This window comes from Xenopus laevis, chromosome 3L (assembly GCF_017654675.1).
Source record: "Xenopus laevis strain J_2021 chromosome 3L, Xenopus_laevis_v10.1, whole genome shotgun sequence".
Lineage (NCBI taxonomy): Eukaryota > Metazoa > Chordata > Amphibia > Anura > Pipidae > Xenopus > Xenopus laevis.
The window spans coordinates 37786041-37800634 of record NC_054375.1 but is presented as its reverse complement, the minus strand read 5'-3'; the positions used below and the strand labels follow the sequence as shown (position 1 = coordinate 37800634).

General features: G+C 42.4%; 1 protein-coding gene across 1 annotated transcript in view; it reads right to left on the bottom strand.

Moving 5' to 3' along the window:
• The window catches only part of adamts2.L (ADAM metallopeptidase with thrombospondin type 1 motif 2 L homeolog), a 112232-nt gene extending 105321 nt beyond the window's left edge, over window positions 1-6911 (bottom strand). The window contains exon 1 of the mRNA XM_041586144.1: window positions 6724-6911. Coding sequence (XP_041442078.1) covers window positions 6724-6805 — 82 coding nt within the window. The 5' untranslated portion in view covers window positions 6806-6911. The remainder of the gene's footprint in view (window positions 1-6723) is intronic.
• Between the last annotated feature and the right edge of the window lie 7683 nt (window positions 6912-14594).

Here is a 14594-nt window from a genome sequence, read left to right as displayed (position 1 = left end):
GTATTCTCATTATTAACCTGATGTAATTTCTCAGGGCCATGCCTTTTCCATAGAATTAGATACAGGCATGGGCGTCCGCAGAGGGGGGCAAGAGGGGGCAGTGCCCCCCCCTGGGACTGTGCACATAAGTTTCCACCTGTTCGTGCATTGGCCCCAGCTTACTGTGGTTTCTGTCGCGATCCCTCGAAGATTTTTCTTCTGTGCAGCAGAGTTTTCTTTTAGCTCCTTCCCTAGGTGCTCGCTCCCCCCTCCCTTGTCACGGTGCTGCCGGATCGTATTATTTCAGCTGTGACAGAGAGAGAGAGCAGCCAGGGAGCATCTGATTGGCCAGTAGCACAGATTGCAGCGCGGGAGAAAACGAAGGAAGGAAAGCCCTATTTATTGCAGTCTGCAGCCTTGTACTTGTGAGTTCTGGGGGTATTTATACATGTACTTGCCCCTGTGCCATCTGTTTGTGAGTTCTGGGGGTATTTATGCATGTACTTGCCACTGTACCATCTGTTTGTGAGTTCTGGGGGTATTTATACATGTACTTGCCCCTGTGCCATCTGTTTGTGAGTTCTGGGGGTATTTATACATGTACTTGCCCCTGTGCCATCTGTTTGTGAGTTCTGGGGGTATTTATACATGTACTTGCCACTGTACCATCTGTTTGTGAGTTCTGGGGGTAATTATGCATGTACTTGCCCCTGTGCCATCTGTTTGTGAGTTCTGGGGGTATTTATACATGTACTTGCCCCTGTGCCATCTGTTTGTGAGTTCTGGGGGTATTTATACATGAACTTGCCACTTTGCCATCTTTGTGTGAACTAGGGTTGCCACTTGTCAGACAACCGGTATTTTGAAGGGTTGCCCGGGTCAAAACTTCCTGGATGGTTTTTCAAATTAGGGAAACTGTGCAGGATTCCCTTGATTGACCCGGCGATCGGCTGATTGCCGTGGCATAGCTCCACCCCCTGATGGCAGTGACACACCCACCTATCTCACAGGCCCGCCCACAGATGCCTCCTTGCCCCACCCTGGAAAATTTTCTGCGGACACCCATGGATACAGGAGCTTTTCACAAGAAATTCTGAAGGAAGGAACTTCCTGAACCTCAAAATTCTTCGTGCGCAACATGGACTAATGTTTTAGGAGAGAAACACAGGAACTACTGAGAATAGTTTGATAATCCAACTTAACAGCCACAGGGCACATTTTTACAAAAAAGGACTTACGAATGTGGAATTCAGCTTAGAACATGGTATCCAAAGTGTTAAGGCCCCCATACATGGGCTGATAAAAGCTGCCGACAGAGCGAGTCGGCAGCTTATTGGCCTGTGTGCGGGGCCATCCGACAGGCGTCCCCGATCGATATCTGGCCAAAATGTGGCCTTAAGGCCCACGATCGGATCAGCCCGATATCGCCTATAGCAATGTGGGCATATCGGGGAGAGATCTGCGACATCAACAAACGAGCAGATCTCCCTGTGTATGACCACCTTTAGAATTGAGCCAGACCATATTCCAGCCAAACAACGTTTATCAGCATCTTTCTCTGATAAGAACAGCATGGACTTTGTGCAAGACATCTTGAAGAGGTGAAACATATCATCTGCAGTAGGAATGTCTCATTGAGAAGACAAAACAGGCAAAAGTCTTAAGCTGGCCACAGACGCAAAGATCCGATCATACGAATCAACGCACGATCGAACTTCCCCATCTCCCGACCTGCCACTAACCATTCCGATCAAATAAAGTAGAAAAGAACAGATCAGCCGATGTTCTGCCCCTGATAGAAATCGTATGAAAGTTATGTCCGACCAAAGCTAGTGACAGTCTCCCTCTAAAAATCATACGATAGGCAATACATGCAGAGATATTATCAGCAGCCGACAGAAATCTTTTAACCTGTCCGATCGACCAAACGACCGATCTCCGCCGGACGAAAAATGTCGGGACTCTCCACGCACAGTCCAAAAATCGTACGAATCCTTGATTAGTACGATCAGATCTTTGCGTCTATGGCCAGCTTTACTTATTTGCAAAACTGCTCAAGCTTTGCTGTTTTCAAGTCAGCCTCAAAATCTCTATGAACTGAGATCTGACAGGTAATTTAGAATTAGGAAGGCAGTGAGCAAAGTACAAAGAATTGGCACAATCCACCATTTTTTGTACTTTTAGGCCAAAGGTCAAGGGTGGACGGCAGAAAAACAGGGATATAGATAACAGGCCAGGAGCAAAACCGGGGAGTAAGAACCAGAAGCAGTGAGGACCGGGCAGGAACAGGATTTACAGGACAGGAATTCAGGACAGAATACTCAGATTGGGTTATCAGGAACTCAGGAATAGGAAACACAGAGAAAGAATTAAAAATCCAGCAACAGGGTATGAGGGAAGTAGGCTTAAATAGCCCCTTAAATGGGCTATTGCCTTGTTAGGAAATCTGAAAAAGTGTGTAATAGACCCCGTGGCAGAGTCACACCAAGGGCAGGTTTTAGGCTTCTTAGATTAAATACACTCTGTCAAGTACTACAGGACTGCTGAAAACTAAAGAATAGTGCAGGCACAGATGGGAGCAGTAACTCTGTAAAGGCAGATGTTAGGGCAGTTAATGTAAATGCTGCCTGCTGATGGGTTACTGCTCCTGGGCAAGCTTAGTGCCTCTTAATATAACCCCATCATTTCCATAAATACCCCCATTCAGTAGAATAAAGAATGAATGTCTGAAAAATATAAACCCAACCGTAATAATATTCACAAGAAAGTGATTAAACCGTCTTATTCTTGTCGGCAGCATGAAATAATATACAACAGTTTCACAGAAGGCAAGATGAATTAAGGGAGGTGGCAGCTGTGCTTTTCATAATTTGTTTCTGAATCCAGAATTTGACCAAAAATGTGCACCACTTTTGCACACACCGATGGCTTTTGTTAAACAGTACTTTATGCCTCTGCCTATGTTTCGAATGATGTAAAAGTGCGCCTATTGATGAAGGGGAACCATGGAGCTACCTCCACCTTCAAACAGACTTGCACCCAATAAATATCGCGTAAATGTCTTATTAAACTGAGTAGGCTTGGGGAATTTGACCCATTTAGTTTCGCCAAAAATTCGTCACCTGTGAAATGCCGCTGGCGCCCATTAAAGTCGCCATTAAAGCACGCCGCCATGCAAGTCTATGGGCGTCATTTCCGCGCCGAAACGAGGCCTAACACTGAGCACTGAGAAACGGCTCAAACCCCACTCTCACAAACTTTGGTTGCGATTGCGTCAGATTCATCATGTGGAACACTATTTACAACTGGGCAGAAAACAGACTGCATTGAGTGGGGGAAACTCAACACTGTGAGTAAAGAAAATCATGGCAAATTGCATCAAAAATTGCTCTTTGTACACTGAATTTGTGGTTATAAATGAGCCCTATGACGTACTATGAGTAGTTTATGTTGGTTTATTTAGCTTCTTCTTTCACCATCACTCCAATCACAAAAGTTAAACTTTACTTTTACTCATATTGTATAATGTTATGCAATAAAGTGGTTGTTCACCTTTGACTTAACTTATAGGGGCACATTTACCTAGGGTCGAATATCGAGGGTTAATTAACCCTCGATATTCGACCGTCGATGTAAAATCCTTCGAATATCGAACGATTAAATCCTTCTAATCGAACCTTTTGAAGGATTTTAATCCATTGATCGAAGGATATTCCTTCGATCAGAAAATTGTTATGAAGCCTATGGGCACCTTCCCCATAGGCTAACATTGGCCTCGGTACGCTTTAGGTGGCAAACTAGGGGGTCGAAGAATTTTTTAAACAGACAGTACTTCGACTATCGAATAGTCGAAGGATTTTTAGTTCGAATCGTTCGATTTGAAGTCGAAGGTCGTAGTCGAAGGTCGAAGTTGCCCATTCGATGGTTCGAAGTAGCCAAAAAAAACACTCGAAATTCAAACTATTTTTCCTCTATTCCTTCACTCGAACTAAGTAAATGGGCCCCATAGTGTAATTTAGAGCACGATATTCTGAGACAATTTGTGATTGCTTTTCATGTTTTATTATTTGTAGTTTCTAGTTTTTTAGCTTTTAATTCAGCAGCTCTCCAGTTTGCAATTTCAGCAATCTGGTTGCTAGGGTCCACATTACCCTAGCAAACATGCAATGACTGGAATATGAGTAGGAGTGGGCCTGCATAGAAAGAGAAGTACTAAAAAGTAGCAATACTAATAAATGTGTAGCCTTGCAGAGCATTTGTTTTTAGATGGGGTCAGTGACCCCCTAATTGAAAGCTGGAAAGCGGCAGAAAAGGCAAATAATTCTAAAACTATATAAAAAAATAATAATGAAGACCAATCGAAACGTTTCTTAGGATTGGCCATTCTATAACATACTAAAAGTTATCCTAAAGGTGAACCACCCCTTTAACAAATTGTTAATTGTGTATGGCAACGTGCTAGCTTTCTAAATGTTTCTGAGGGCAGCCCCCACAACAGGTTTCTTGACTTAGATCACCCTTTAATATTTCTGACGCTATTCTATATATTACAAATTGTTTTAAGCCACTTATCTATGTAAAAAGCTGAGTAGCTGTGTAACTGCAAATTTAATGGGGTTGTTCACCTTTAAATGTACTTTTAGTATGATGTAGACTGTAGGGAGTGATATTTTGGGACAATTTGCAATCCGTTTTCATTTCTTATTATTTGTGGTTTTGAATTATTTATCTTTTTATTCAGCAGCTCTCTAGTTTGCAATTGCAGCAATCTGGTTGCTAGGGTCCAAATTACTCTGGTAATAAGAGAATAAGAATAGGAGACTGAAATATGAATAAGAGACTGAAATATGAATAGGAGAGGCCTGAATAGAAAGATGAGTAATAAAAAGTAGCAAAAACTATACATTAGTAGCATTAGGATGGTGACACACACTAAGATTCAGATGAGATTAGTAGCCCAGCAACAAATCGCCTCTTCTTCAGGCGACTAATCTCCCCTAAATGCCTTGCCGCCGGCTAGAATGTAAATCGCCGGCGTGATGGAACTTTGGTTTCCAAAGTCACCCGACGTTACCTAACAAGGAAACTTCAGAAAATGAAGTGCTCCCAATGACAACCCCCTGGCGATTTACATTCTAGCCGGCGGCAAGGCATTTAGGGGTAATTAGTTGCTCGAAGAAGAGGCGATTTGTTGCTGGGTGACTAATCTCCCCAGAATTTTAGGGGCAGATTTATCAAGGGTCGAATTTGAAAAACTTCGACATTTGAATTCAAAAAGACCAACTGAAATTAAATCGAAGATTTGGCCACATTGGTCCATTTTCGATCGAATAGGTCCATTTTCAAATCGTACGAATCGAAGTAATAGCGCATTTGAATCGTACGAATTTAAGTCCCCCCCCCCAAAAAAAATAATTGACTCCAAATGGGTTCTAGGAGGTCCCCCATAGGCTAAAACAGCAATTCGGCAGGTTTTAGATGGCGAATGGTCGAAGTTGAATTTTTAAAGGGACAGTACATAACAAATTTCGATGTTCGAATTTTTGACTTTTTTACAAATTCAAATTGAATTTGGACCATTTCCTAGTTGAAGTATACAAAAAATAGATCGAAATTTGAATTTTTTTCATTTGAAAATTCACCTCGACCTTTGATAAATCTGCCCCTTAGGGGCACATTTACTAAGGGTCGAATTTCGAAGTTAAAAAACTTCAAAATTCAACCATAGAATTTGAGTACTTCATCAAAGTATTTTTTCCACTGAAAACGGCGGTATTCGATCAAAGTATGATTGAAGTAAAACCGTATGGCCGAATGCTTTAAAAAGGATTTTTCAAAAAAAAAAAAACTTGCCCAAAAGCCTCAGATAGGTTCTAGGAGGTCCCCCATAGGCTAAACAGCAATTCGGCAGGTTTAAGGTGGTGAAGTCGAAGTTTTTTTAAGAGACAGTATTCGATCTTCGAAGGTTTTTCAATTCAAATCAAAGTCGAATTTGGCCTATTCGATGGTTGAAGTACCCAAAAATTACTTCGAAATTCAACGGTTTTTAATTCGAAAATTCACTTCGACCTTTGATAAATCTGCCCCTTAGTGTGAGACCATCCTTACAAAGCATTTGTTTTTTAGCTGGGGTCAGTGAGCCCCATTTGAAAGCTGGAAAGAGTCAGAAGAAGAAGGCAAATAATCTGAAAACTATAAAAAAAAAGAAATAACGAAGACCAATTGAAAAGTTGTTTATAATAGTGCCTTTTATATATAGTTAACCTCAAAGTGAACCATCCCTTTCACTCACACATTCCCCACTGTCTTATCATAATACATCCCCAGCTTCATTCTCACTCCTCATAGCAGATTATAAACGATGTGTTGTAAGAAGATAGTGGCTAAGGTTGGGTTTCTACCAGTATTTACTTCTCTCACAGACAGACTGACTCCCATTGGAAAATAGTTGTAATCTCAGCAGTTGAGCGTTATGCAAACCCCAGGGATCGGGCTAATGTTGCCTTGAACGCTCGCTGCTGCCTGTCACTGATTTAAAACGAGCAGCGACTGCGAGCGACAGACGGGGAAAGGGCAGCGGCGAGCGAGAGCGTTCAGTGGATTCCACCGCAGCAGATGCGCGAGAAAAACAAATGTTTCACTCACAACAAACTTTCAGGGGTTCCATTGTTGGAGGAAGGGTTTTTTTTTCATCTTTTTTAACCCACTCCACCGAGGAACGGACAGTCCAAACTTTCCACGTACCTTTATCGCTGGAGATGTAGAGGGTGTGAATGGGCGCGAGAGAGAAGAGGAAGCAGCAAGTGATTCCCAGCAGCGGCTCCATTGCAGATCAACTGCAGCTTCACTGAGTCAGGAGGAGGATCCAGTGTGGTAACAATTCCCTCGGCTGAACTCAAGAAGCTTGTCACCCACTGTGATTCCCTGGCACAATTACTCCAGCAGCGATATAAACACCAGTTCATCCCAAATTGAGATGTCATCTAGTGGGCGATTGGCTTTAGCGCAGGGTGGACGATTGGTTGTTTTAAAACATGTCTGGATAGGCTATTGGCATTTTCCATTCCATGTGGATGTGGCAGTGGTTGATGCTATCGCAGTCCATTATTTTTCTTATTTACATATATTCTTCCCATATTCCAGACCAACCATATCTGTTTTTTCTATAGCATGGACTTATGTGTCTCATGTGTCCATTTATGTCTGTAAGGTCCCCTATATTCTCCAGTGTCCTTATGTCTGTAAGGTGTCCTATATTCTCCAGTGTCCTTATGTCTGTAAGGTGTCCTATACTGTCCAGTGTCCTTATGTCTGTAAGGTCCCCTATACTGTCCAGTGTCCTTATGTCTGTAAGGTCCCCTATACTGTCCAGTGTCCATATGTCTGTAAGGTCCCCTATACTGTCCAGTGTCCTTATGTCTGTAAGGTCCCCTATACTGTCCAGTGTCCTTATGTCTGTAAGGTCCCCTATACTGTCCAGTGTCCTTATGTCTGTAAGGTCCCCTATACTGTCCAGTGTCCATACGTCTGTAAGGTGTCCTATACTGTCCAGTGTCCATATGTCTGTAAGGTGTCCTATACTGTCCAGTGTCCTTATGTCTGTAAGGTGTCCTATACTGTCCAGTGTCCTTATGTCTGTAAGGTCCCCTATACTGTCCAGTGTCCATATGTCTGTAAGGTGTCCTATACTGTCCAGTGTCCATATGTCTGTAAGGTGTCCTATACTGTCCAGTGTCCATATGTCTGTAAGGTGTCCTATACTGTCCAGTATCCTTATGTCTGTAAGGTGTCCTATACTGTCCAGTGTCCTTATGTCTATAAGTTTTCCTATACTGTCCAGTGTCCTTATGTCTGTAAGGTGTCCTATACTGTCCAGTGTCCTTAAGTCTGTAGGGTGTACTATACGGTCCAGTGTCCTTATGTCTGCAAGGTGTCCTATACTGTCCAGTGTCATATGTCTGTAAGGTCCCCTATACTGTCCAGTGTCCATATGTCTGTAATGTGTCCTATACTGTCCAGTGTCCTTATGTCTGTAATGTGTCCTATACTGTCCAGTGTCCTTATGTCTGTACTCTCCACTGTCCTTATGTCTGTAAGGTGTCCTATACTGTCCAGTGTCCTTATGTCTGTAAAGTGTCCTATACTGTCCAGTGTCCTTATGTCTGTAAGGTGTCCTATACTGTCCAGTATCCTTATGTCTGTACTGTCCAGTGTCCTTATTTCTGTAACCTGTCCTATACTGTCTGGTGTCCTTATGTCTGTAAGGTCCCCTATACTGTCCAGTGTCATATGTCTGTAAGGTCCCCTATACTGTCCAGTGTCCATATGTCTGTAATGTGTCCTATACTGTCCGGTGCCTTATGTCTGTACTGTCCAGTGTCCTTATGTCTGTAAGGTGTCCTATACTGTCCAGTATCCTTATGTCTGTAAGGTGTCCTATACTGTCCGGTGTCCTTATGTCTGTACTGTCCAGTGTCCTTATGTCTGTAAGGTCCCCTATACTGTCCAGTGTCCATATGTCTGTAATGTGTCCTATACTGTCCAGTGTCCTTATGTCTGTACTGTCCAGTGTCCTTATGTCTGTAAGGTGTCCTATACTGTCCAGTGTCCTGTTACTTGTGTGTCCATTTTTCTAATATTGACCCCTATACTGTCCAGTGTCCATATGTCTGTAATGTGTCCTATACTGTCCGGTGCCTTATGTCTGTACTGTCCAGTGTCCTTATGTCTGTAAGGTGTCCTATACTGTCCAGTATCCTTATGTCTGTAAGGTGTCCTATACTGTCCGGTGTCCTTATGTCTGTACTGTCCAGTGTCCTTATGTCTGTAAGGTCCCCTATACTGTCCAGTGTCCATATGTCTGTAATGTGTCCTATACTGTCCAGTGTCCTTATGTCTGTACTGTCCAGTGTCCTTATGTCTGTAAGGTGTCCTATACTGTCCAGTGTCCTGTTACTTGTGTGTCCATTTTTCTAATATTGACGCAAAAGTCTTATTTTTCACCTTTCTAAAGTGGCCCTGGGAAGGGGGTGGGTCGCCGACTCTCTATACTGTTCTAAATTGATACATTTAGTTGATACATTTCTCATCTTTTTGCCTGAGCAGCAGCCCTCCTTTTTATTAAAGGCAGCTCTAAGACTTGATACAATAGTTGCTAATATTCCACAGATGCTGCTGGGAAATGTATCAACTAAATGTTGCAAAATTGTAACAGTTCAGAATCTGCACCTGAATTACTACACTGCCAGAAGGAAACATCAGAGACAGAAACCTTAAACTTAAAATTTGGATTTTGGAAAAACGATAAAAAATAAAATAATGGAAAGCAACTGAAAAAAGTCTTTATTTCTGGAGAACAATTTGAAAAAAATCAACTGAAGAAGTGTGAAGAACCCCTTTAAGTAAATATTTACACACAGTGCTGTTTAAGTCCCTCTGACAACAATGTCAACAAACAAACGACTGGAGTAAGGTCAGGGTTGCACAGTTCAACACCTGACTTGTTTACACAAAGATCCGGACTGAAATTGACCATGGTTCTAAGGGCAAGGGCACACATACTGGATTGTCTGCTTTCCTCCATTTGGTTTTATACACAGATGGAGGAAAGCAGACCTGTAGCTACATTGACAGGTCCACTGTTGGCCTGTGTTGAGCTACATGGAGATGGTAGTGTGGAGATGCGGAAGTATGAATTTTCATGCCAAAATCTGCTCTGTGTAGCTCCATACAGGTTATCAAGACCTGATAATGGAGCTACAGGGGTGAGTGCTTTCCTTTGCCTGTGTACAGACAATCCTCTATGTGTGCCCTTGCCCTAAGTATTATAACTGGACAACCCGACAACAATTTTTATTTCTCTGACTTTTGACACCCTGTACAAGTAGTACAAGTATAGCAGGCATTTTAGAGTGCTGGACAAATATAACCGGTATCCAATAAGTTGCCTAGACTGTATGTTGGCACAGTAGTTAGCATTGTCGCTATATAAAATTGTGGGATTGATTGAACCAGGCAACTACATACAAGTAGTTTAGTTTTCATTGCCCCCTCGACTGTGCAGTCTGTTTCCTTTTAGTTACGCCACTTGGTAATACAGTTGTGGATTTAATTAACCCCGTTCCCAAGCTTAAGAAATAAAGAAAAAAAGGCAATTATTCCCTATCACCACATAAAAATCATAAATAGCCAAGTTGTTAATTTCACTTGCTGCTATCTTACTCAAAGAATGCACAGAGCACTGCCAAATGCCTTTTCAACATCCTTTAACAAGTTTCTTTCCATGCAAAACTTGTTTCCCAGTAAACAGCACTGGGAGGCCCAACCTTCTGATTTTTGTGGTTTTAGAAGTTTTAGAAGTCACAACAAAACTCATTTTCTCTAAAACCATGAAAGCCAAGTAATTCATTAAAACAGCCTAATGTAAAAAGCATAAAGGTTTCATGAAATTACAAATGAAAAAAAAACAACATTTTACAATTGGAAAAGAACAAATCCCAGTTTTGTATTAGTGTTTTTTGTATTTTTTTAAATATAATAAATTACAAATTTTTCGTTTAAGAGTTGTCGGTAGAATCCACAAATTTTAGTGATAAAAAATATTATCTGTGAAAACTAACAAAATACAACATTAGCAAATGGGCCCCCTTCTGTGTAGCTTCTAACTTATAGTTCTGGTGAAATTTGAAAATCTACTCTCTTAATGGATTACATTTCTCAGTAAACTAGACACCTGTTATTGCTGTTGGTCTGAGAAAGGTAAACCTATTTTGTCAACTGGAACAGGGCAAACACTAGCCTATAAGTAAGTGTCCTAGAGACACGAAACGCGTTAGGCGAGAGATGTTTGTATGAATAACAGTATCTATTCTTATCTACCAATTTTGGTCTAATCTATACTTGGTCTATCAGAGTGTCTTGTACCAACACTTGTTTGTTTGCATATGGATTGTCCGCTCCCTTGAGCTGAGGGCCTGAGGCAGGAGTACCTGGGCCACGTGTCTACTGGTGAGTTATTCCACAAAGATTGGTTATGTTTTGTGCTTAAATGTTTCTGGTTCAAACACCTTATGGAATCACATAAAATATCTGAATAATCCAGGAAAATCTAAATTTTTTTTGGGGGGGGGGCGTAAAGTCAGTGTATTAAGGCACTCTTACATACCTCCCAACATTTTGGAAATAAAAGGAGGGACAAAAAAAGTTATTTGACCATGCCCATTTTTGTGGCCACACCCCCAAATTACCATGTTCCTTTTACAAAATTTGGCAGGTTATGAAAGTTTGAACATATTTCTGTTGGTTTTTCGGTTATAACAGTTTTGCCAATGAAGGTGAATTGCCCTTTAAGCTGTGAGTCTAACTTTTCCCAAGGGACGTCCTTATCTAAATTGTTACAATTACTTATTTGCATATCTCAAAATTGTTACAAAGTGCCTTATTTGCACCTGTTAGCTGTTCTGGGCTTTCTGCCAAAAGCCAATTAAGTTAGAATTTTATTTTTTCTGGCTGTTCAGTGCAGAGAAAGGCGGGACTTTCCAGTACAAACGCAGGACTGAGGGTTGAGCTGTCAAAAGCGGGACAGTTGGGAGGTATGTAGTGATGAGTGAATCGGTCCCGTTTTGCCAAAAAACAAATGCAAAACTGTGAAAAAAAAATTAAAAAGTCAATAGGCTTCAAAAATGTTTACATATGACAATTTTTTTACGTGTGCGGCAATAGGTATTTTTTTATTGTGGCAACTTTTTTGTCTCTGCGACTTTTCTGTCTCAGCAACTATTTTTGTCCAAATGCATTAAAGTCAATGGGCGTTATTTCTTATGGCGACCTTTTTTGTTGAGATGGATTTGTTGCCACAGTTTCATGAAAAAACATTTCATGAAACATTTCATTGCAAGTGTGTAGTTTTGGCCATGAATCCATTCCCTGCGAAAAATTAGCTCATCACTAGTGCAGATCTATACCCATGAACTGCAAAACCATATGCACACCCAGCCACACTTTATGAAGTTTCACATGATCCCATGAGCATGAAAACATGACAGCAATCTTATTTTACACTAACACTGTTTTACCATAGGCACATTTTTCATGCTTTTTTTTTTCAGTTATCTGTTTTTAAAAAAACATTTCATCTGAGCCTCACCAACAACCTAACACACACCCACCTACTTGTATGCAAACATTAACAGAGAGGGGCAGCAGGGGTGAATGGTGGTGAAAATGTGGCTTTCTACTAGAGAATTATAGAGAGCATATGAGAGTCTCCAAGGGGAGTGTCACTAAAAGTGCTTTGCGCACCACCACGCACGCGCGTCCTCGGTTGCGCGTGGTTACGCACGCGCGCCCTGGGTTGCGCACGATTGCGCGCGTCCTCGGTTGCGCCCTATTGCGCACTACTTGGGCGTGGGCCCGGCACTGATTTACCCCTCTGACTGTTATGGTAAAAACATGTTCTTTTTATTTGTTTCAACTGTAATATCTATTTGTTTAATTGAACTGTAAACAATTCATATTATATGATTATTACATGCCCCTGGTTGAGTTATACAACACATTTAGATGTAAAACATATGATTACCATACCATCCCAAACCACAATGTAAAGAAGTTCTCACAATGTACTCTAATATACTCACAGAAAGTGCATAGTGTAACTCTAAACTTTGCCTATAATTGGATTCTGCTTCATTGATAGCCTTGATAGCTTGATAGCTTGCCCATCATCACAGAAGCCTGCAAATGCATGTAACATGTGCAGGACAGGGAGGGTTAGGCGTATCTAGAACCAGAATGAGCTAAAACACTTCTGCTGCTACCAGATAGAGTAGTAAATATAGTATTAATGAAAAAGGTGGCGCTAGAAAAAGCAATCCAAGTGCAAGCTAATTGACCTATAGTGGTTGTAAAAATATACCAGAGTAGATGTAGGAACAGATACACACTGCTGCGGAAACCAAACACAACATTTTTTGACAGGGTCGGACTAGGGGGCCCCAGCCCCCCCTACTGTGACGTGCCCGCCACCCCTACGATCGGCGCGCCTGCGTGAAGGCGCCACTCAGTGTTGGGCCAGTCCGATACTGTTTCCAGCTGTGGGCTCTTTTTCAAGTGTTAAAATTAGTGGTTGTAAAGATAACTATGACTGTTAGGCACCGCAAGCTCTGTGAGGGAGCTTGCGGCTGCCTTCACCTGAATTATTTAAGGGCGGCGCATGCGTAGGGCCGGAACTAGGGGTAGGCACAAAAGGCATGTGCCTAGGGCGCAAAGGTAGAGGAGCAACAGGCACGTACCTCTTCCAACGCCTTCCCCTAGTTCCAGAAGCAGTGGCACTAATTGTAACAATTAAGATAAAAATGTCTCTTGGGAGAGGTTAGACCAGGGGTGTCCAAACTACGGCCCGCGATCCATTTTTAATTGGCCCGCAGCAGGTAATGACAAGCTGCTAGTGGATGAGGAGGGGCTGCCCAAGAACCCGGATCTCCGCATCGCGCAGCTCAAATTCCTGCTGAGTCTCCCTGAGCACCGCCGGAATGTGCCGCTCCGCACTAAGCTCATGGAGGCGGTGACTGTGAATAGTGAGCAGCACGGGTGTCCGGCCGTACAGTAGGTCGGGAGAGACAGCGGGTTGGGGAGGGACGGGGAAGCGAGGGACCGGGCCTGCATGAGATCTGCACTGTCATTGGGCCTGATGCTGCTGGGAGCTCCCATTACACAGCACTTGGGCCCCTCTGTCTTTAGAGGGGACCAAGGCTCCTTCTCCTTCTGTCACTGAGCTCCCAGCATCCCCTGCGCTCTGGATGATTATTACATGAGCCATTGGGCTCCAGGCAGGGGGTGCTGGGAGTTGTAGTGTCTGATCTCAGCTGTTGCAGAAACTCTTCTCTGATGGGAATGATGTATAATCTCTGTGCAGCGCTGAGGAATATGTCAGAGTTATAGAAACAAAGGATAATTGTACAGTAGAAATGTCATGTGACTCCAAATAGATAGGGCCTAAATCGCTAGTTAGCTTCCTCGGAAGGGATATCTGTCAGGCTGAATGGTCTGCCCCCGCACATTTTTACCTCACCAAATCTGGCCCTTGTTGCAAAAAGTTTGGACACCCCTGGGCTAGACTCACAGTTTAAAGGGCAATTCACCTTCATTAGCAAAACTGTAATAACTAAAAAAAAAGTGACAGAAATATGTTCAAAGTTTCATAACCTGCCAAATGTTATAAAATAAACATGGTAATTAGGGGAATTCTTTTTATCCCTCTTTCTATTTCCAAAATGTTGGGAGGTGTATAGATTCTTATTGCAATCTTAGGGGTGTCTCCATTTCTAATAACCATGTTTACAGGGCGAGAAGGGTTAAGGGGTAACAAAATAAAACAGCAACACAGCAGGAGGTGCTCAGCTTTTTTGCAGGGATGGTTATAGGTAAGCACTGCCTCTTTAACTGGGAAGACAGAAAATACAAATAGAAAAATAAAAGTCTCTCCAGAAAAGGAGGCAACTGTAATAATGGCGGAAGGCAAAACACAATGTACAACTGTGAGGGGGAAAGAAGGCGCATGCATTTCGGTGCACAGGCTGAGGAGGGCGCTGCCATTTCCAGTGCTGCCTAGCGGT